This window comes from Pleurodeles waltl, chromosome 12, assembly GCF_031143425.1.
Source record: "Pleurodeles waltl isolate 20211129_DDA chromosome 12, aPleWal1.hap1.20221129, whole genome shotgun sequence".
NCBI lineage: Eukaryota > Metazoa > Chordata > Amphibia > Caudata > Salamandridae > Pleurodeles > Pleurodeles waltl.
Window position 1 is genome coordinate 214,964,288 of NC_090451.1, and position 24,020 is coordinate 214,988,307.

General features: G+C 46.3%; 1 protein-coding gene across 1 annotated transcript in view; it reads right to left on the bottom strand.

The window, feature by feature from the left end:
* FANCA (FA complementation group A) overlaps positions 1-24,020 on the bottom strand; it is a 701,003-nt gene that overhangs the window by 447,157 nt on the left and 229,826 nt on the right. Inside the window, exons 22-25 of the mRNA XM_069217268.1 lie at positions 16,584-16,685; positions 16,110-16,246; positions 15,092-15,162; positions 3,800-3,899 (exon numbers count right to left, since the gene is read on the bottom strand). Of these exons, the coding sequence (XP_069073369.1) occupies positions 3,800-3,899; positions 15,092-15,162; positions 16,110-16,246; positions 16,584-16,685 (410 nt within the window). The remainder of the gene's footprint in view (positions 1-3,799; positions 3,900-15,091; positions 15,163-16,109; positions 16,247-16,583; positions 16,686-24,020) is intronic.

Genomic DNA, 24,020 nt, shown 5'->3' on the forward strand with positions numbered 1-24,020 from the left:
ACCGCGTCTCTTGCAGCTGCCAAAGTTTGTTTGCATTTCGTCCAAGGGATCTTCAGGCGACGTGCAGCTCCGGTGCCCAGCACACCTTCCTGCAAATCTTAGCCTCCTGTGTGGTTCTCCTGCTGCGTGGGATCCACTTTTGTAGTGCTGCATGGGCTTCTTCTGTGGCTTCTGTGGCTCCTGTCCTGTGGGACTCCTGTGGGTGCTGCCTCTGCTCCTGTGAGCTCTCTACAACACTGAGGATCCCCTGTGACTCCCCCTCCTGGGTTGATTCCTCCTGGTCCTTGCGGGTTCCCGGCAGCACCTCTTTTCCTCTAACAGCAAGTTTGCCTTTGCCAAGGCTTGTTGGTGGAAATCCTTCACTGACACCCATCTGCAATCTTCCTTCCAGCTTGGGACTCCTTCTGCATCCATCAGGAACTCTTCTCCGGCTTCTGGGCTGCAGTGCTAGCCTGTTCTTCTTCACCGTCGACCAATTCCTGTATCTTCAGTGTGGTGGGTAGGGGCTCTTACCCCCACTATACACTGTTGTACTCCTGGACTTGGTCCCCTCTCTTCACAGGTCTTCTTTCTTCAGGAATCCACCACTGGTTTTCTTGCAGCCTTCTCTGGGTGTCTTCTTTTTCTTCTTTTCCTCCTTTTGGGTGGTTTGGGGAAAATCCAGTGTTTTACTCCTACATTTCTGGTCACTAGGGGGTACTGTGTTACTTACCTTTGTGGTTTTCTAATGTCCCCAGCTCCCCTTTACACATTTTACTTACCTAGGTTGGGGTACCTTGTTCGCATTTGCTTTTTTTAGTATATGGTTTGTGCTCCCCCTAGGGTCACTGTTGGTTATTACTGTTTACACTGTTTTCTAACCTTTCAGTGCCTATTTCTGATTGCTAGTGTATATATCTAGTGTATTACTTACCTTCTAAGGGTGGTTCACCTGTCTAGTGATTTGTGCTAATCTGTGCCAAAAATAAAGTATCTTTATTTTTGTACAACTGAGTGTTTTCTTTTATTTGTGTAAGTGCTGGGTTACCATAGTAGTATTGCATGAGCTTTGCATGTCTCCTAGATAAGCCTTTGGCTGCTCATCCACAGCTACCTCTAGAAAGCCTGGCTTCTAGACACTGCCTACACTTCACTAAGAGGGGATACCTGGACCTGGTATATGGGGTAAGTACGATAGGTAACTACCACACAACAGGCCAGCTTCCTACAGTCCCCTCACCACCTCCAGCGGGAGCCGGCGTTGCTCCCCACTGCAGGGAGCACCTAAATATGCTGATCCATACAAGTGGGAGCAATATTTCATCTGCTCCCCTGCGCACTTCAGTGCAGGCAGGGAAACAGGTGAAGTCTGCTCTCAGCGGGTGGATGCGTTTTTCATGTCCCCGCGTGCAGGGAGCGGACTCAGAATTTGCTCCCGCTTGGCTGGATTTTTGAAATTGCTTCCATCAAGCGAGAACAAACATAGGTTTCCCTGCCTGTGCCAGTGCGGGCACGGAAACTACTAGGTCTCGGGAGTGGGCACCCCAGGAGACAGCATGAGCCAGCCCCGGGATGGGGTGCCCACGGGCACTAATGACTCAGGGAGGGCCCCCATCCCTTTTGAAGTTGCAGCCAAGCCCCAGGGGCCAAAATAGGCCTGGGAGGGGGCCTTGCAGCCCCCGTTGTCCACAAAAGTGGCTGGGCTCAGGGGAGGAGGTCTCTAGGGCCCAATAAGAACTGCTCAACAGAATTACACTAAATTTAGCAGGACGCTAGATTTTGGTATGCAGATTGTGCTTTTTGTGATTTGGCGTAAATTGGTTCTGTAGATTTGGAGTTCTTTAAGGTAAAAAACTATAGTTATATAAGGACACGGATCAGCAGATCCAGGCACGGCCCCGCTTGGCTGGCCGCAACCTGACAGAAAAGTTGTGGCCGCCATTTTGTTTATCACATCAGCTGGAGGGATGGGAAAAGAAGAGTGCAAAAACATATAAGGAGTCAGAATACAAATATCCCGACCCAATAGGACACAGAGGGTCCCATAGGGACCCCTCATGGGCAATACATTTCCCAATTTTTTATTTTGTCTGATCCGTGGATCTGCCTGCAGTTGAGCGGATCCACCACGGCTCTCAGTGCAGCCCCCTGTGTGAATCTGCAGACAATCAATGGATCCAGAGAAAAATGTAAAAATAAAAACATCAACAGCATCCAACCCCATGGTGCGCATGGCTGAAGGCTGAGCCCAGCTTGGGTTTTGGTGCATGCAGCAGGGTTAGCCACAGGGCCTGGCCGTAGGCCATGCACGGTGCTGCAGATGTTAACGTGCATGCAAAAAAGAAAAAACAACAACAAAAAACACAGAAATTCACTCAGAAAACCAAAGCGTACAGGAACACTGTAGTTAGGTTCTGAATTTACTTGCACATACCCATAGAAATTCAGCAGTTATAGTTAACTCAAGTAACTATAACTCGGATCCCCACCATGCACACATCCAATTATGTCACATATTACATCACTGATGATACCTTTTACGTCATCAATGATATTATTACTGCAACATTTGCAAAACAATTATTGATGAGAAAACTGTGCATGGCGGGGGCGTGAGCTATAGTTGCTTGAGTTAGTGAAAATATATGTATCAGGGACGTTAAAGTTAGGTTCTGTATTTACTCGTACAAAACCACAGAAATTCAGCAGTTATAGTTAGAGATCTCTAAAGTAACTACAACTCACACCCTACGGTAAATATAACTCGTGCCCTTGCCATGCACCGTTTTCTTATCAATAATGGTATTGCAAACATTGCAGTGATATCAGAAATGCCATACAAGAACTCATCAATGACATAATATGTGGAGTAATCAGATGTGCATGGCAAATTTTTCCATAATCGCGAATATTTTGCAAATAATTAGCAGAAATTTGCGAAAAGTCGTAAAGTTTTGCAAATACAGCATGCCATGATGCAAAATTATATTACATCTATAATTTGCCCATAAAACACACCTATATTACACCCCTGGGGTCAGGGTACCTCACCCTGATACCTTATGCCATTTTTGATTGGAATTGTCACCCTGGGGGACCGTGTCCTGTGAAATAAACTGGCAGATGCAATTTTCTAGTCAGGTTGCGGTCAACCAATTGCAATGCTTCTTTTCCCATGCGTATTTGCGAAAATTCGCAAATTGTGCAAAGTATTCGCGGCCAGAGATATATACATTTATTTGCCTTTAAATATCTCCTAAACTACTGAACAGATTTATACAAAATAACAAAAAGCACAATCTGTGAACTGGCAGCTAGCTTTCTGCCAAATTTGGTGAATTTACGTCCAGTGGTACGGGCTGTAGTCGTGTTTACAGGTCCTATGGGAATTAACATGGGAAACACAATGTTTTTTTAGCCCCTTTTTTTTCAGCCCCCACTTGATGGATCACCCCGAACCTTCCTGTGTGCAACGAAAATCTCTGGCCCACTTTTTTGGGAAAGTTTTTCAAACAATGCCAAAGATATAGGCAAGTCAAAAAACACTTTTTCTATGGAAACATGGTCCTAACTAGAACTACCAACCACCAGTAGGAGAGAAATAAATACATATATATATATATATATATATATATATATATATATATATATATATATATATATATATATGTATATATATATATATAAAATCATGGCCCACTGCTGATTACAAGTTCGTAAATACCTTGTACCCTACTTATGATGGAGGCCCTTGAGTTACACAGTATTAACCACATTTTTCTTTTCATGAATCTGTGCTATGCTTGCTGAAATCACTCACCTGATGCTGGACCAGCTGCACAAACCTTAGCAGAATAGAGGTCAGGACTCGTCGATGGCCGCAAAGCATCTTTACAAACAAAGGTGGCCACAGACCCTGACTGTGGAAGCAAGAAGAGAAATGAAGTTAGGGCTAAGTAAATAAATTGGGTAATGGTGCTATAATGTTAACATTTTGTGAAGATTAAGACAAGGATATGTTCCTGTATCATGAAGACGTGAATAACAAGGGCACTGAGAGGCATCCGCAGCTAAGACAAGCCAAAACGGGCAGTAAATATTATACATCAATCAGATAACGTCTTATCGAAGGTAAGTAACTTGTTCATCTGCTAGAGACTTCTAGTTGCATATTTCTTACCTCAGAATAGATACCCAAGCAATACCATCCCCCAGGGAGGGTCTGCAAACCAAGTTCATACTAGAAAGTCATGCAGGACTTAACAGGCAAAATGCCCGTCCCTACGAACCTGACTGTCCTGGCGGTAGTGTTTGGTAAATATCTGCAGAGATGCTCACGTTGCTGTCTGACAGATGCCAAGGACTGGAACTCCGTGTGCTAACCCAGTGGTCACAACTTTAGCTCGGGTAGGGTGAGCCCGCAAACCCTAAAGGGGTTGCCTCTTGGCCAGTGCGTAGCAGATCTTAATACAGAGTATGACCCATCTATAGCTGGTCCACATCTGCACTGCCCGAAGTTTCTACGCACCAACATTAAGAGTTGATCATCCACCCAGAATTCTTTTCTATGATCAAGGTAGAATGGCAATGCTCTTTTTGGGTCAAGACAGTGGAATCTCTCCTCTTCCTTAGAAGGATGTGGGAATGCGTAATAAGTAGACAAGGTGATAGATTGGCCTACATGAAAGGGCGTAAATACTTTTGGCAGAAAAAAAGGCCCGAGTGCAAAGCACCACTTTTCAGGTTCGAAAGAAAGATAGGGCGACACAAAGCATTCAGCTCACTCACCCTGCGGGCAGATGTTATGGCCAGAAGGAAGGCTGATTTCCAAGTGAGAAGCCTGAAGAGAGACTTGAAAGCAGCGCACATCAGTAAGGTCAAAATCAAATTCAGATCCCACTGGGGCATAATAAATAGGGATGGAGGACAGATGCATAAGACCTTTAAGGAACCTATGTACAATAGAGGACTTTAAAAAAAGTTAGATCAGGCAACCTAAAAAAAAAAGCAGAAGTAGACAAATATCCTTTACGAGTGCCTATAGAAGAGGCCTGTTGGGCCAGGGAAAGCATGAACAACAGGACCTCAGAGAGAGGGGAAGAAAGGGGGTCAACAGAATTGTCTGTGCACCATGCCACATATTTCATCCAATAACAAGCATATACAGTTTTAATGGAGGGACGCCCGGCTGACAAGATAAAATTACAGATTTCGGTCAAAGGGCGTCAACTGTCGCTGCTCAATCTCCACACAAGAAGGAGGAGAGTGAACAAGTTTAGATACAGAACCCTCCCCTGCTGCTGCGACAGAAGATTTTTGCGAAGTGGCAGTCTGATCGGAGGATGGATGATCATGCAAAGTAGCTCCAGATACCAGACTCTATGCCCAGTATGGAGCCACAAGGATTACTTGGGTCCGGTCGTTCTTGATCTTCTTGAGAACTCTGGGCAGAAGTGGTATGGGTGGAAAGGCGTACAATAGGCCCGAGTTCCACACAAGGCGAAAAGCATCTCTGGGCAATGGCCGCCTTGGAAACTCCAACGTGCAAAACTGCTGACATTGCGTATTTTCAGCAGATGTTAACAGATCTAACCAAGGCTCTCCCCACCGCTGAAAGAGGCCTTGCGCCAACTCTGGATGAAGGCGCCATTCGTGATCTGCTAGGAATTTTTGGCTGAGTTTGTCTGCTCTTGCATTCAGAGAACTCGCAATATGTTCAACAATCAAGGATCGCCTGCTGTTTCAACCACCTCGAGAGGTACAGGAGCCTCTTGACAAAGGGTTCACAACCATACCCCGTCGTGCTTGTGGCAGTATCACACAGCAGTAGTGTTGTCCGTGAACAACTGCGCTGTCTTTCCCTTGATTGAGGGAAGAAAAGAATTAAATGCCTGCCAGATCACATGGAGCACCAACAGGTTGATGTGGAGTCCAGATTCATTCGGACATCAGACGTTTCTGATCTCCACCTCTCTGAGATGGCCACCCCAATCTAGGAGTGACGCATCTGTCACTATTGTCAGATTTGGTTGGGGAAGGGGTAGGGGTCTGCCACACCCAATCGCGGTTCCTTAACCACCACTTCAGATTTTGTGCAGTTTCCTCCGAGATTTGGATCTTGTCAGAGAAATTCCCCTGATGCTGCGCCCACTGGTACTTCAGGTTCCACTGCAGAGCCGACATATGCCGTCTGGCATGTGTCAGTAGCAGGATACAGGATGTCATTGTAAGAGGCTGTCTCAATATAAGTGTACACCTATAAGTGAGGCACCCTGGACTGAGTCCAGCCAACCCTTAGTGATAGTTAAGTGGTTCTAGATAACCAGAGCTCTCAAAGGGTAGGTGTAGAGAGCAACTGAGGCTTATCCAGGAGGGTGTAAAGCAGTTGCAAATACCACACAGGTCAGTCACTGATGTACACACAAGAAGGAACAACAACAGTGTTAGAAAAATACTATCTATTTATTGTAACACAACCACTAAACTAACTTTGGCATATCTCCTAACTGGAAATATGTACACACACAAATATACTTAGAAACAGGTAAGTACAGGCATAAAATAACATGAGCCCCTACGGAGTGGGGTCAAACCATTAAATGGAATGCAAGAATCACTACCAACCCAAAGTACCACCTAAAGACCCTTCGGATTGGGGAAGCACTGGAACAGCAAAGGTAAGTTGATAGGATTCCCCAAGCGCCTGAGTGCAAAGATGTAACCTGGGTTAGTGGTCCATAGGATAATGTGGGGGAAGTCGCGCCTGGAGTTTTAGGACCCTTCCCAGAGGACCCGCGGAAACCTGCTGGGACAAGGGAGGTCAAGAGTGCCCCTACCTGTGGATATCCAGAGAAGTGGAATATATACCCCAGGGAGCCCATGTGCATAGGGGTGCAGTGGTGTCAGAACCTCCCGTTGAAGTCAATGGGAACCACGGTTGCCCAGTGTAGGAAACTGGCCCCTTGTTGCAGTACCCCTCCCACCCCCAACTTTCGACCCGATATTTGATGCTAACTTGACTAAGTGTGTGCTGGGGTCCTGATAACCAGGCCCCAACAACTGTGCTCTCTCCCTGAAACTGTACCATTGCTTCCACAATTGCCACACCCCTGGCACACAGCTAAGTTCCTTGTAAAAGGTACCAGTGGTACCAGGGCTCTGTGGCCAGGGAGGGTCCCTAAGGGCTGCAGAATGTATTAGGAGTGACCCCTGACCTGCTTTTAGGGTCTAGAGCTCGCGCCCCACGCGCGCAGCTCCACCAGGTTGTGCCTGTGTCACTGACCCCGCCCATGCTAGTGTTGCGTGTTCTAGGCCCTCCACAACCCGCAGGCACCCGCCTGCGCCTTATCCCTGGTGACTAGTGGCTGCTCTGGTAAGCGCTCCTAGACTTGTGCTTTCCTTTCTCTGTTCATTTTTATTGTGCCTTATTTTCTTTTTATTGTGCCTTATTCCCATTGTTTACCTTGTATTTTGTGCCACTTTGCCCCTTGTGTGCTCCCTGCCCTTGCGCTCTGTTTCTCAGCTCCGCTGAGCCGTTTCAGCCTCTCTCCCTTCCCGCTGCTGCATCCCTGCGGCCCCACCCCCCTCTCGCCCCCATTCGCTCGTCCCTCCCGCCTCCCAGCTGCTCCTCCCTCCCACCTCCCCTTTTTAATGGCGCCGCACGCAGAGGTCACGCCATTGACGCGCCGGAGGTGCGCCAGAGGCAAGCCCATCCACGCCTGGACCATGCCCAGCGCCACTACCCTGGTCCGCGATGCCCCCGCACCTCCGAACGCCGTTATACTGCCAGTGACCTCCACGCCCTCAATCCAGGACGCCCCTCCACCTGCTTCCAGTCCTCCCCAAAGAACACCAAGGGACCCTTCTCCTGCCAAGCCTGCTGCTTCACTTGTACCCTAAAGTACCACTACAGACCTGCAGACAACCACCTCAGCTGCATCCTAATCAACACCCGCTCCTTCCATAAACACACAATTGAACTCTGGGACCTACTGACCTCAACCTCACCTGACATCGCCTTCCTCACTGAACCCTGGACAAACTCGGCCTCGGAACCCGACGTAGCCATAGCCATCCCTGAAGGCTACAAAATCACCAGAAGAGACCGCACCAACAAACCAGGAGGAGGAATCGCCATAGTCCACAAAAGCACCATCAAATTCTCGAGCAGCACCTACGACACCCTCAACCTCGCCGAGCACCTCCACTTCAACATCCACGTCAACACCACCCTCAAAGGAACTCTGATCTACAGGCCCCCGATCTCAATTCTGCGACGCCATCGCCAACATCATCAGTGCCAACGCCCTTGACTCTACGGACTACATCCTCCTCGGTAAAAACAACAACAACACCACCACCAACCTGCTGGACAACCTCACCAACCTCGGCCTCAAACAACTCGTCACTTCGCCCACCCACTCCGCAGGCCACACACTCGACCCCATCTTCTCAGCCAGCAGCCATGTCTCCTTCAACCACACCACCGAACTCAGCTGGACAGACCACCGCTGCATCCACTTCTACCAAAAATCAGTCACTCACCACCACCGCACACAACCCCCCTGACGCAATTGGAGCAAAATTTCAACGGAACAACTGATCTCCACCCTCGCTCAGGCCCCACCCCCTGGGACCCTGGGCACAGCCGCCACCAACCTGCATCGCTGGATAGAAGACTGCGCCAACACCCTCGCTCGGCTAAAAAACAAAACAAACACCCTCCACAGAACCAAGGCCAGCTGGTTCACCCCAGACCTACAGGAATCCAAACGGTTATGTTGCAGAATGGAGAAAACCTGGTGCCTCGAACCTACCAACTCCAACCACATCGCACTCAAGGATGCCATACGCAAACATCACCAGCTGATCTGCACCACAAAAAGAACCCACTTCAAAAGCCGCATTGACAAACGCTCACAACAGTAAAGAGCTCTTTGGCATCATCAAAGAGCTCTCCACCCCCAGGACCTGCTCCAACTAACCAACGCCATCACAGGGGTTCTGCAACTCCCTTGCAACCCATTTTCATCGAAAGATAGAAGAAATCCACAACAGCTTCAACCCCCAGACCCACCAGTTGATTACAGACACCCACAAACCCAACTCCCCAAGCAATTCCTACCTCATCCACACCTGGACACTCGTCAACAAAGAAGACACTGCCAACACCATGGCCTCCATCCACTCCGGATCACCATCGGACCCCTGCCCACACCATATCTTCAATAAAGCAAGCAACATCATCGCTCCCCACCTCTGCAACACCATCAACAGCTCCTTCGAGTTAGTCACCTTCCCAGAAAGCTGGAAACAGGCAGAAGTCAACACCCTGCTGAAGAGGCCCAAGGCAGACCCAGACGACCCCAAGAACTACCTGCCAATCTCCCTCCTCCCCTTCCCAGCCAAGGTCATCAAAAAAATCGTGAACGCCCAATTATCCCGGTTCCTGGAAGACAGCAAGGCGCTCGACACCTCCCAGTCCGGAATCCGCAAAAATCACAGCACTGAGACTGCACTCATTGCTGCCACAGACGACATCAGGACTATGCTCGACGAAGGAGAAACAGCAGCACTCATACTCCTGGACCGCAGCCTTCGACACTGTATTTCATCACACTCTCAGCACATGCCTCCACAGCGCCGGAATCCGCGACAAGGCTCTCGACTGGATCTCGTCATTTCTCGCCGGCAGAACCCAGAGAGTCCGCCTTCCACCATTCCTGTCAGAAGCCTCCAAGATCATCTGTGGCATCCCCCAGAGATCGTCTCTCAGCCCTACGGTTTTAAATGTTTACATGGCCCCGCTCGCCAACATCGCACGAACCCACCACATCAACATAGTATCCTACGCAGACGACACTCAGCTGATCCTCTCCCTCACGAAAGACCCTACAACTATAAAGAACAACCTCCACAACGGACTTCATGCCATCACCAGCTGGATGGAATCAAGCTGCCTCAAGTTAAACACAGACAAGACAGAGATCCTCATCTTTGGCGCCAACCCCTCAGCATGGAACGACTCCTGGTGGCCCACCTCCCTAGGAACTGCACCCTCACCCACCACCCACTCACGCAACCTGGGATTCATCCTGGACTCCACACTCAGCATGACTCAGCAGGTCAACGCCATCTCCTCTTCCTGCTACAACACTCTCCGCATGCTCCGCAAGATCTTCAAGTGGATTCCCGTTGAAACCAGGAAAACTGTCACCCACGCCCTGGTCAGCAGCCGATTGGACTACGGAAATGCTCTATATGCAGGAACAATGGCCAAACTCCAAACGAAGCTGCAAAGAATCCAGAACGCATCTGCCTGCCTCATTCTTGACGTCCCACGCCGCAACCACATCTCCCCTCACCTCAGAGACCTACACTGGCTACCAGTATCGAAGAGGATCACCTTCAAACTCCACACCCACAAAGCCCTCCACAACACAGGCCCAGCCTACCTCAACGACAGACTCACTTTCCACACCCCCACCCGCTATCTTCGCTCCGTCAGCCTCGCCCTCGCCTCCGTCCCCCGCATCCACCGCCGCCAAGACCTGGAACTCCCTACCGCTCCACCTTTGCCAGACCCAGGACCTCCTGATATTCAGGAAATGCCTCATGACAGGGCTTTGCAACCAGTAGCTTACCCCTCCCCCAACGGGTGAGTAGTGCGCTTTATAAATCCTCTGATTGATTGATTGATTGATTATGCTACCCTATAGCATCCCTCACCAAACACATGCACACTGCCATTTCAGCTTGTGTATGTTGGTGAGGACAAAAAGGTAAAGTCAACATGGCATCACTCTCTGGGTGCCAGGCCCACAAACCACTGCCTGTGGCATAGGTAAGTCACCCCTGTAGCAGACGTTGCAGCCCTAAGGCAGGGTGTACTAAACCACAGATGAAGGCACCGCTGCACGAGCAGTATGCCCCTGCAGTGTCTAAGTCCATTCTTAGACATTTTAAGTGCAATGTGGCCATATTGAGTAAATGGGCTAGGATTTTGTCATCACAAACTCCACAGCTCCATGATGGCTCCACTGAAGACTGGGATGTTTGGCATCAAACTTCTCAGCTCAAAAATCCCACACTTATGCCTGTGATGGATTTACTGAAAAATGCACACAGAGGGCATCTTAGGGATGCCCCCTGTATTGTACCCACCAAACTAGAGTGTGGCTGACCAGTCTGTGCCAGCCTTCCACAAACAAACAAGTTTCTGACCCCAAGGGGTGAGAGCTTTTGTGCTCTCTGGGGTCAGGAACAAAGCCTGCTCTGCATGGAGGTGCTTCACGCATCCCCGCGGCAGGAACTGCAACACTTGGCATTGAGCCTCAGAGGCTCCTACCTCTTGTTACACTGCCCCAGGGCACTCCAGCTAGTGGAGATGTCTGCCGCCCTGGACCGGGCTGCAGGTCTGGTGGGAAAAATAGGAAAAACAAGGAGGAGTCACCACTTCAGCTGGGACCACCCCTAGGGTACCCAGAGCTGAATTTACCCCCTCCTGGCAGAATCCTCCATCTTGCTTTGGAGGATGTAGGATAGCCAAATAGGCAAATGTGCCCCCCCCCACACCCAAGGGAGTGGATACAAGGAGGGTGTAGCCACCCTCTGGAACAGTAGCTATTGGATACTGCCCTCTGACCCCTGTAAGTCCCCTAGTGTCTAGGGACACCCCTGAACCTTGCTCAGCAGATTCCTGGTGACCTCAAAAAAGAAGAAAGAAGAAGAAATGCAAAGCCGACCCCAACAGTGAAGACTCCAGATGACAAATGACTTGCATCCAGCCCTACCGGCCTGTCTGCGGATTCAAGACTCCTGGCTACAAAAACGCAACGCGCCCTGCAGGACCAGCAACCTCTACAAACCCCAAGAGGACTGCCAGCCCAGCAGAGGGCCAAGAACTCCTGAGAGCAGCAGCCCTGTTCACAAGAAACTTTCCAAAATGACTCCAGAACCGTCCCATAACGGTGAGCCCTACTCACTCTGCACCTGATGCCCACAGTCCAAGTCCAGGTGACCCACCGGTCCAGAGAGGGTCCCCAGGCGATTCCAACCTCAACTCCACCCTAGGTCAACCCCTCCTGGCCAACAGGACTATGCCTGCAGCCTGAATCCAGAGGCCCCCCCCCCCGACCACGACCGGATCTAGTGAAGATTCCAGACACGCAAAGGTCCCCCTGCATCTGCAGCCCCTTGCCTTGGGGATTCTCTCCAAGTAGGAGTCTGACTGGAGGCCAGATACTTATGCCCAGAAGTTGCAGATTCCTTACCGACCCGCCCATCCTCCCTGCTTGCGAACTGATTTCTAGGGACAGGGCTTCCACATTCAGGGCCTTAGTTCTGGCACACCAATTTTAGTGTTGATACTGCAATTTTTAGAAACAGTTTTTTTTTGGGGAGGTGGGGGGGGTGGTGGGGAGGGAAATTAGTACGGTTCTGAGGTAAGTACAAGGCTTACAGTTCCAGTCTCCGGGGGTTAGGATGTCCACAGGTTGAGGTTCAAGTTAACCCCAAACACCCACCACCAGCAACAAGGTGCAGAAGTCAAGGGTGATGCAAGATTTAAAATGGAGTCCTATGGAGACTGGGGCACTCAGAATCAGGGCTGCTTGCAGGTAAGTACCTGTGTCTTCAGTGGGCAGTCCTGGGGGGGTTTAGGTGAGCCACAGGTCAGCACCAAACACACACCCTCAGCAGCGCAGGGGCCACAGGGTGCAAACACAGCATCGGGCTCCCAATGCTTTTCAATAGCAGGACCCTGGGGGTCACAAAGATGCTGCAGGCTAGGTCCAGGGAGTCCGTTCCAGAAAACCACAGGCTGGACAAGGTGAATAACATTAATGGACCAGTGGTCGGTACTCCTAGGGCCAGGGGGCTGTGGGTGCAGGAGTACCTTTAGGAGTATGGAATCTTCATTCGTTTTTCTCGCAGGGGCTGCTTGGGGGGAGGGGGGTCCTCCGGATTTAGGCTGCAGGCTTTGTTGTGGTGACCAGGAGGGGTCAACTCAGGGTGGGCAATTGGTCAGATTCAACTGTGGACCTGCTCTGGAACGGTGGGCCACCTGGACACGGGCTGTGGGTGTCGGGTGCAGACTGGGTAGTACTTGCAAATCTTTGGGCAGTTCTGGAGTCCTTTGCTAGAGTTTCTTTCTGGACAGGGCCGCGGTCCACAGGAGATCTTAGTCCTCTGGTGTGTAGGCAGTCCTCTTGAGGCTTTTAAGAGGTCGCTGGTTCTGCGGGATGCATTGTCTTTTTGTATCAAGGCTTCAGAGGCTGGAGAAAGGCCTGGCTGAGGCCAAGCGAGTTGGTGTCTTCAGTCTTCTCTGCTGGGGGTCAGCTTAGCAGTCCTTCTTTCTTCTTGTTGTCTTCTTGAGGTCACCAGGAATCTGGTGAGCTGGGATCAGGGAGGCCATTAAATCCTGGGCTTAGGGGCATTACAGGGGTCAGGGGGCAGTTGCCAATGGCTACTGTCCATTTGACTACACCTTTCCAGTGTCCATTCCCTTTGGGGAGGGGGGCACAAACCTAACCCCATTGGTCCCTGTCCTCCAAAACTAAGATTGAGGATTCTGCAAGGAGGGGTTTGTCTGGAATTGCTTTGTCCTGGGGCAAGCATCTCCACTAACTGGAGTACGCTGGGGCATTGTAACAAGAGGCCTGAGTCTTTGAGGCTCACCGCCAGGTGTTACAGTTCCTGCAGGGGGGGTGTAGGGGTGTGAAGCACCTCCACCCAGTGCAGGCTTTGTTTCTGGCCACAGAGCGCACAAAGGCTCTCATCCCATCTGTTCAGAAACTTGGCTGGAAGTGGCAGGCTGGCACAGACCTGTCAGTCCTGCACTACAAGTTTGGCTAAAATACAGGGGGCATCTCTAAGATGCCCTCTGGGTACATTTGTCAATAAATCCAACACTGGCAGCAGTGTGGGTTTATTGTGCTGAGAAGTTTGATAACAAACTTCCCAGACTTCAGTGAAGCCATTATGGAACTGTGGAGTTCATATTGACAAACTCCCAGCCCATGTACTTTATGTGGGCACACTGCACTTACATTGTCTAAGAATAGACTTAGACACTGTAGGGGCATATTGCTCATGCAGCTATGCCCTCATCTGTAGTATAGTGCACCCTGCCTTAGGGCTGTAAGGCTTGCTAGAGGGGTGAATTACCTATGCTACAGGCTGTGGTTTGTGGGCATAGCACCCTGAGAGGGGTGCCATATCGAATTTGGTGGTCCTTCTGAGTTTTGGTCGGTGGCGGAGGCTGCCCACCAAACTTAACCCGCCACCTGACCGCTAGTGCAGCCAGGACACCGCCTGGCCCTATTACAAGTGCACTGCAGGGCCGGCGGGCAGAAACAATGTTTCCGTCCGCCGGCCGTGCGGTGAAGATGGTCTTAACGGAATCGAGCCGGAGCAAATGTGGGGGTGCAGCGGGTGCAGCAGCACCCGTCACGCATTTCACTACCCTAATTCAGGCAGTGAAATGCGCAATGGGGCTGTGCATGGGGGCCCCTGCACTGCCAATGCCAAGTGCATGGGCAGTGCTGTGGCCCCCAGGCACCCCCATTCCAACCGCCATGGAAAGGCTGGCAGAATGGGACTTATAATCTTCGGATTACAGCCACCGGGACCGCCAGGCTGCAGGCTGACAGCAGCCTGGCGGTGTCGGCGGTTTGACAGCGGCGGTTCAGCCTTGGTCAGAATGTGGTGGATCGGACCGCCACTACCGCGGCAGTCCGATAGCCACCCAGAGTCTGGCGGTCTCAAGACCGCCAGACTCGGTATACCCCCTCAGTCTTTTTCTCCCCACCAACACACACACACTGCAATGGTGTGGCATAATACATGCTGCAGTCCTTGGGGACCTTTCCTGTCCACGGGGCCCTTGGTACCATGGATACTTTTACAAGGGACTTAACTGTGTGCCAGGGGTGAGCCAACCGTGGGAGCAATGGTACAGTTTTTGGTAAAGAACACTGGTGCTGGGGCATGGTTAGCAGGATCCCAGCACACTCAGTCAAGTCAGCACCAATATCAGGAAAAAAGTGTGTTGGGGTGGGGGGTTTACAACCATGCCTACAGGGGCACTTTTCTACAATATTCTATTGCTTACCTTCCGGGTGGGTTCCAGGAGGAGGCCACCATGACATTCGTGCAAAAGGATTTTAATAACATATCAGCCACCTGCAATGAAACAATCAAGAACAAGATAGTGCATGAAGTGCATAACCCTATATGATGATAACACATACATGAACACATTGCCTTGCTTTAAAAAAAAAAATATATATATATATATCGAGCATTTCACACAAGAGAAAGAAATGTATTCACAGCCACAATACATACTACTTCTTTCCCACCTCTTTTGAATATTGTCCTATTAAGTGCATTATGGAGCACAAGCAGAAATAATGCAGTTTCACTGTGCAATGATGGAAAAGAATCAGTGTACAGCACCAAGCACTCAGCCTGTCTTACAAGGGATGTTACGTTTGCCTTTAAACATCCCAAAATGTGCTGTGAAAAAATCACAACTTTGGGTTCGCATCAGATAATGTGTTTCTAGCTCCTCCTGCACCAGGAAATCACCTGTGACTTTTTAGGTCTCAAGTATAATTTGGGTTCTCGAATCCAACATATTGTACTGCAGCTTCTTAGGTCAAGAGAACACACTATGCCTACAGAGTTCACTGCAACATCTTTGATCTCCTAAAATTATAGGTAAAATTCTCATGCTACCCAAGGCCTGCAGCTCCTGATGGTCCAGACAAAATCCTGCAGTTGACAGGCAGCTGTTACATTTAAGTTTTTAGATACTTTCTTGGGACTCCATAGGTTATATATTAGCCAGTGGTCCTCAGATTATCAGCACCATCAAGAACTCAAAGGTCCAAGGCAATTCTCGACAGAAATGTGAGGAGTTATTAGATTATCGTTTGATGACTTAAAATCCCACATTACTATCACTTGCATAACAGAAGACTCCTGTCTTGTGTAATGAGGGCTCTCTTACTGGGAAAGTGGAAACAAGATGGCCTAGCACAGTTTATAAAGTGCACTACCATGAAAGCTCCTTAGGCAATAGCAGAGTCTCATTTACACTTCCCGAACTTTTATACTAAACTCACCATGCAATCTAGATGGTCAATTTTTGGGGCTACAAAGTCGAGCTTGATTGGTAAACTCAAGGCAGTAACATCACCATCACTTCTGCAGAACAACACGCCAAGCCTTTCAGAGATGACAGCTATCTGAGCTGGGACTGCTGCAGGAATGAGACAGTAGGAGAGACAGTTACTAGGTTTGCTTGTAATAAATAGTTGTAGAGACATAACGGAAAGGAATAAAGTAGTGTGTGAGGCATGCTAGATAGTGGCACAATAGAGGAAGAAGAGTGAGACACTCAGTTTCGCATGGGACAGAGGACCACATGACACACTGGACAACTACTTATGAGAAAAAGGACAGGCAGAGGCATTCTTAAGATTTTCAGAAAAAGAGGGCAGCTCTATTACGCTAGATGCTGTACAACATGGCAAGCTGAGGGATCCCAAAGATGCATAAGTCAAGAGACATTCTGAAGGTGTTTCCCTTTTCTATACCTCCAAATCTGCTAGGTTCTGTAATTAGAGGCATTAATTCCTCCAGAGCCAATTTCAAGTATTCCACGGGCTCCTCTGAATGACTGGTCTCCATTGGTTCACCTAAACACAAAAAAGGGAGATGTTTAAGTTTGATGGCCCCATGGTTTTCTGAAGAGAGGAGCAAAAGATAACACAGGTAGTAAGGGTAGAGAAAAAACAATAGAAAACACAACTAGCAGTGTGGTGCCCAACAAAGTTCTATGGAAAAAACACATTAAGATGAATGGTCAGTCTAGACTACTCAGAGGTCAAAATGTTTTACATTCAAGCTGCTTTCTAGTGGGCTCTGTTATTCACATCATTGCAGAAAAGCACTAAAACTGCTTATTTGGTAACCCAAAAAAATCCACATGCTTATAGAAAACTAGCTACAGAGAGCATGAATCAGCAACTAGCACTGCATTTCTCATGGAATGGACAGATATTCATTCAACTTTGCTCTTGGATGTACCATCCAGCCTGAAGGTAAACAAGTGGCTTTACTCTTAAAAGGCAGATTCAGCAACTGCTTCTAAGGATCCATTAATAGTCTTTGGGCAAAACTAGAACCACCATGGTGGATCGTATTGAAGGGAAAATGTTTCTGGAAAATTGGGCATGTTACATACGGCCTCAAAAGAAAAAAAGGCTTTGCTAGATTTGTTAGTCACGTACAACTTCTGAACACCCAGTTTTTGTCACTCACAGAAATTTCTGAGGAAATGGACAGAGTGCTAACTGCCAGTGTCTGTCTTTTACAATAAGGCTGCCTCCGCACAAATAGTGTAAGAGGTTCTTGCTGAGTACACACAATCATGTGAGGATACGCGTGTGCTTTTACACTGATTCTTTAGTGCAGGGGCCATTGTTTATTTGTTAAAAAGAAAAAAAAGACTTGCACAAACTAAACTGAATTAACAATGATTTATTAACAATGTTGACACTGATAGTGAAATGCTGTATATGCTAATAAAGGTTCCTGAAATAAGGTACCATCCCTATTGATTTCGGTGATGTTGCAAAGATTCAGAACATGTTTCTACTTTTGCATTAATGCTGTGAGACACTGACAAAGCCAGTGGGTCCGCCTTTTTGATAGTGACACCCTCTTATAGATGGAGGGTTTGTGATTACAGGTTTCAGGGCTTGCCGTAGGTATGAACTGTTCCGAGGGTGTCATCAAAGGAGTTTCCATCTACCTAACTGTACATATTTGTACATTAATCCATAATATTCAGTAGTATTCAGCACTAAATAAAGAATTACTTATTGAGTGAGTTGTTGATTACCAGTAAGCTCAGGGTACTAATCCACACCACCTCCCCTGAGTAGTCCTTGGACTGCTCTGCTTCATTACCTAGAGACTCAAGTGCTGCAATGGGTGTACTTGGTTCCCAAAAGGAAAGTTGCTGATGTATTACTTGTGAAAGACTCACATTCTTCGCAACTAATAAACCACTTTCTTACATATAGGTACACATCTCAGATGAACATGGAAAAAGTGACAATAAAGAAAATAGGCAATGACCTCTGCATGCTGTATACTGGTAGTGTTTGCCTGGATTTGTTTTCGCTTTTGAGTCATGAGACTCATTAGCAATTTTTTATACCATATGGCCTTTGGGATGGCTTCTCACAAACTTTCCAATAATTTAACTACTATGCCTGTGAGGAGGACCGAGGGAGCATTATGCTGGACTATGTCCCAAATCCTTTCAAGGTTTTGAGTAATAGGCAACCTCTATTAGGTTGTTCTATCTACAAATGAGGACAGTGGAGATCTGCCAGACCATCACCATTAAGACCCACAATCATATGGTACCAATGACTGATGATGCATTCAATTTATAAAAACACCTCCTAGAAGAAATTATGTTTTGCAGACATACCTCCAAATCAATTCAGAATGACCAGAAAAGAAGGGGGAATTGAGCACTTGCTGCAAATTGGTCAGCTACCCTGAAAATAATCACCTCATAAGTTACTTGACATCGATATTTTTCAGACTGCATGTGCAGCTAAAAACAAGGCTAGGGATTAGGTGGGGGAAAAGAACAAGTGGTCATGAAACCAAAGAAGCCAACAAAAATTGTTTGCATACGAGGAGAAGATAACCCACCAGAACTTTCCCTAGAGTAGCGCCTCCACTCACAGAGCCAAACAGGTTTCTGCTCAACATGTTGATACAACGAAAAAGACCCTAGGTATATGGTCCTGCATCTTTGCAGCGCTAGTGGCCCTCTGCGTCCTTAACTGTTAAAAGGGAGCAAATCCTATTAGTGACAACTGGTGGAGTAGTAGCAGAAACAGCAGAGGGAAACATAGTGTTTAAAAAGGCATAAAAGACAAGCATGGCCAGGGTATATTTATAGGTTTTACTGCATGATATGCCGTGAGTTCCTTAAAACAAGAAAAGGGAGAGGTTGCGAAAGACAATGGTAATTTGACTCCACCCTACAGCTGATAACATATGCAGAATAAATCTGACTAGTTGTAATCTTACCTCTTGAAGCAACCAACATACTAAGTGCAAAGTAAATGTTACTTATTGTGGCAATATTTATGGTGGATACATATTTTTCCCGCAGATACCTCCTCCTTAAAATAGTCTCCAGATGTCAGTTGAGTCCGGAAAAGCTATACACAGCAGCAGCTCAAAAACACACAGACTTAAGTTTTTGATTTTTTCCATGCCCCAGTGAGGTACCAAAGAACCAACAGAACATTAAACAATATCAAGAACAACAACACAAACACTTTTGCATACCTTTGGACATTATTATATACAGAGGAAGGAGGCCAGTGAATCATCTAAAGAAAGATTATGGATTCACCAAAAATACTGATACCTAAAGTAAGTATCTTTCACTTCTGATGAATACATCTTCCTATTGATTCCTCAACTTTAAAAAAATCCTAAAGCAATACCCTCCTGGAGGTGAGAATAAACAGTGCCGATTAACCAAGGATATCATGCAGCATAACCCTGGCAAAGTATCAGCCACTACTTCTTTGGGCTGTGAGGCAGTAATGTTTAGCAAAAGAAAGAAGGGATGACCTTGTGGCCTCCCAGCAAATCTCAACTACTATACCCCCTCGGTTGAGTGCCGAGGAAGCAGCAATGGCCCTAGTGGGATAGCCACAACTACTTCCAAAAGGTGCTTCTTGGTCAAGGCATATTAAATAATGATGCATAGGATGACCCAACGTGATATAGTACAACTGGTCACCACCTTGCCCTTCTTACCTCCGGCAAAGCCAACAAAGAACAGATCATTCACTAAATCCAGTCAAGTGTGGTTGATGAATTACGAGACAGTATGGCTGAAATCTAATTTGTACAATCAGTCACACCTTAGTGGGATTTGGGGGGGGGAGGGGAAATATTGGAATAGTGACAGAATAGGTCATATGAAAAGATGAAACCACCCTGAGCAAAGCCAGGAAGGCACAAAGGACCAATTTGTATGGGTATTAAAACATTGAAATGTGGATGAACTGAAAAGCCCTGAAATCCTCTGACCCTACGTGCAGAGGTTATTCCAACTAATAATGCTATCTTTAAAAAAAAAGTTACACTGGACACCTATGCTTTGGCTCAAAGGGAGATGCCATCAAGAAAGTGAACACAAGATTCGATTCCTACTAAGGAACAATGAATAAAGTGGGAAGAAACAAGAGAAGCAAACTCTTCAGAAAACTTGCAACCTGGTAACCCCTTGACTGTCAATCACTCCAAGCACCAGATGTGCAAGAACTGTGTAATAAACGCAACATCAAAAATGTGTGATTTAAAGTTATACAAGCTTTATGAACCACATCATTGTACAAATGTGTTCCTGTAGCCTGCAGAAATGGATTTCATGGTGGTTTCAGATGACGCTTCCAAATTTGTCATGGAGGCAAAAGGACTAGCGGGTTTAGCTCAATTTTGATGCAAGCAGCTGCAGCATTTGGAGTGGAGGACCTGGCCATCCTGCAACAAGAGCAGGTCTGCCCTCTGCGGAAGAGAAAGCGAGCTGAATTCTGAGTGCCAAAAGATCGAAGAACCAGATACTCAATACCTAAGCCAGGGCAATTTAAACCAATTTGGATTGATTATCCAGCACATTCTGTAGGATTTTTGACAGACGCAGAATCAGTGAAAACTCAAACAATAGGTCATGAGACCAGCAGAAGCTGATGGTGTCCTCCTAGGGAACCAAACTGAAGGATGTGTTATACACAAACTGAGAATTCTTGTTCTAGGCCCATGGTGAAACAATCCTCAAGTGGACACATCAGCCTGGGGAAGATCACTGTCACTTTGTGGTAAAGTTTCCACATGTGGTTCCAGGCGAAAGAAGACTGAGAATGGTCGCTTTCTCAGTCTTGCCAGATGGGTCACCACTGGGACAATTTTACTTAAAGTGTGCCCAATGCCATACACAAACTGCATCCCAACATAGCCCACAACTCTACACAGCTCTTTCGGTTGAAAAAGACAATGGAGTTGTTGGCGGAATGCCACTCACTGATATTGAAGAAATGCATACAAGGCAGAGCAGACCACCTACAGCTCAAACACACTGATGTGCAGACACTGCGCTAAGGCATATAAAGGGCCCAACGCAAACCTTCACCCAAATGGGGGCCTCAGACCAGCGAGGTGGCACCTCACTGAGTCTTTGGAAAATGTGGCAAATCCATAATTATACGAAAAGAAATGCAGGGGCAGCAGAATTACATAATTCCACTGGCCAGCTTCTGCTACTAAAGTTACAGCTAGACCTGTACGGCATCATTAAGTGGTGCTCAAAAACTAGAGCAAGGAAAAGCTTTCCCAAAACTAGTGATATGCCTGAGAAATATTGTGGAGGTGATAAATCTGCAGGAAGATGTATGCATCAGAACACTGTTTGCAGCATATAAGGCAAATAAATTGTAAAAACTAGGGAGTTCAACTTAATGCAGGCTGTAACAGACAAGGGATCTACAAGGCTGGATAGCTATTGAAGGAGGTCCCAGCTAAAGATGTACAATCTACTCCTAAAAATAATGTTCATAAATTAAAATAAATATACATCTATTTGAAAAATAATGAATACATAATTGTATTTTTTTTTAAATAGTTATTTTAAAACAGCAAAATAAATACCTTGGTGTTAATACATTGCCAGCTTATTCTCTACAAACCCTACATCCCACTCCTAATATATATTTGACCAATTTTAAATCATTTTTTTCAGCGACTTACTTTTTAAAAATGTTTTAAACTAAAATATATCAAATATATTTAAAATAACATTAAACGTAATGCTTGAGCATTAATACACCACAACCCATTATTACCCAGTACATAATAACATATCATAGTAATGCTACTATTTATTCTTGACCTCCCTTTTTTTAATACTAATATTTACCCCACACATAAATTAATTACTCTTTATTTTTTAGGAGGAAAGCACCCAAACCCATTTTTATTTAGTACATATTTATCTAAAACACATCTTAATTACTCTTTATTTTAATCCCCATTCCCAGTACTTATACAATTTATAATTAAACTACTTTTTACTTTTTACTCTAATTTTTCTAACCCAAGACCCCATACATGTCAAATACTTACCCAGTACTTATCAATTAAATGTGTGGTAAAGCCATGCGTGGTAAATGTATCTTTATACACAGCACAAATGCAATGTAACTACATAAGCATGTGGTTATACTGCTCTTATGTAGTAATGGTATATTCCTACAGTTTTGGACCATGCATGTTTTTAAAGCAATATCGCTGTAAATTGCATCCTATACCGTAAATTATAAATTTTAACTATATGTTGTACAGAGCACTGCAGCCTGCAATGTTAAGTCAGCAGTACAGAAAACTAAATACATTTTAAAAAGTTTAAAGCTAAAGGATAAAGTTCCGTTACAATAACGATCTATCAATGATCAATGCAAGGTTCTTGATATATGTTTTGTTTGGTATTTACAACAACCCATGCACTCAAAATTCCAGAAGATGTGCTTTCAAGGACTCTTTCTCTATTTTGGACATCAAGTAGAGGTGATTATCTGCATTCCCTATCTATTGCACAGTTGCACACTGCAGAGGAATAGAAAATAATGCCTGCTTTATGAAGACATTGGTAAAGGTATAATACTGGAGTAATACCTAAAGGAAACTGACAAAAGTAGTACTGGATGCTGTCACTCTATGGGAATCTCGTCCAATGATGCCAAATAGTTACCTGGATGTAAACAATGAGAACTCACGGGCCGAGAACAGGCAATCATACTATTATACTACTTATTCAATTGTAAATCAGTACTGCAGAATTAAGTGGCACTATCAAGTTGGAACAAATATTTTTCTTGTGACTACCCAATTTTACTTGCTGAAGACTGGCCTGTTGTTTAACAGGACTAAGCGTCAGGGGTCCAAACATTTTTGGGTATCTTCTTAGATGCCTTATGAAACTGCAGCTTGGCTGTCCCGGTGATATATATGTGCATTCCTGATGCACTGCTCTCTGGAAGTGTATGTATCACAATAGTTGTGCCATCCTCTATTCGCAAAAATATTCGTAGAAGAAACAAAGTCATAACTAAACAGCACTCACATATATATGAAATGATCTAACATAAATAGGATACTGCAGAACTGCACATTCTTACTTCAGAAAGGACCTGCGCATTTCCAAACTCTTTCTATAGTTTCACAAATTAAAACACCTATCAGATTTCTGGCTTCACTCCAACATAAAAAAGCCAATTTTGCCAACAGCACACCTTTCCCTCCTCTGCCAAGGGGCTCTTGATGTTCTAATTTGCAAAGGCTCTTCTTGAAAAGACAGGGATACACTTGGTGCTCTGTCGGACACATGGTGTAACAAAGGACTAGGCAGATACAAGGTGAAAGTACTAAAAGCTAAGTATTCCGTACCTTGTGGAAATATGTGTTAAATGGAAAACACTGGGTCATTCTACTCAGATAAGATAGCAGACTAATTAGCATGTATCAGCTCTTTATCTTTATCTTTATCTCAAATTATGATCATTTGGCTTTGTAAACCAATTCTTTTTTAGCCAAAAGTTGCCACAAGCCACTGCTGCAAGGGATCCACAAGCCTTGCTGGATGCCACAATACCCTTCTTCCATAGAGGACTTCAAATGGGGCTTCTCATATACATTTATTTCAAATACATCAAAAAGGCATTTTGGTCAATTATACAAATGTTGAAAAAATAAAAGGCAATGACCGCGACAAAGCAACTAGGGGAAAAACAGCTAACCAAATGCCTTAACATTAATCTATTCAGAGTATACTTGTTTGAAAAGTAGGCACAGTGTATCACTATTAAGCTACCCATGCACTCTTAATTTTGTAGTTTTTATGTTTTCTACTTTATTCCATGCCCTTGTTCTCT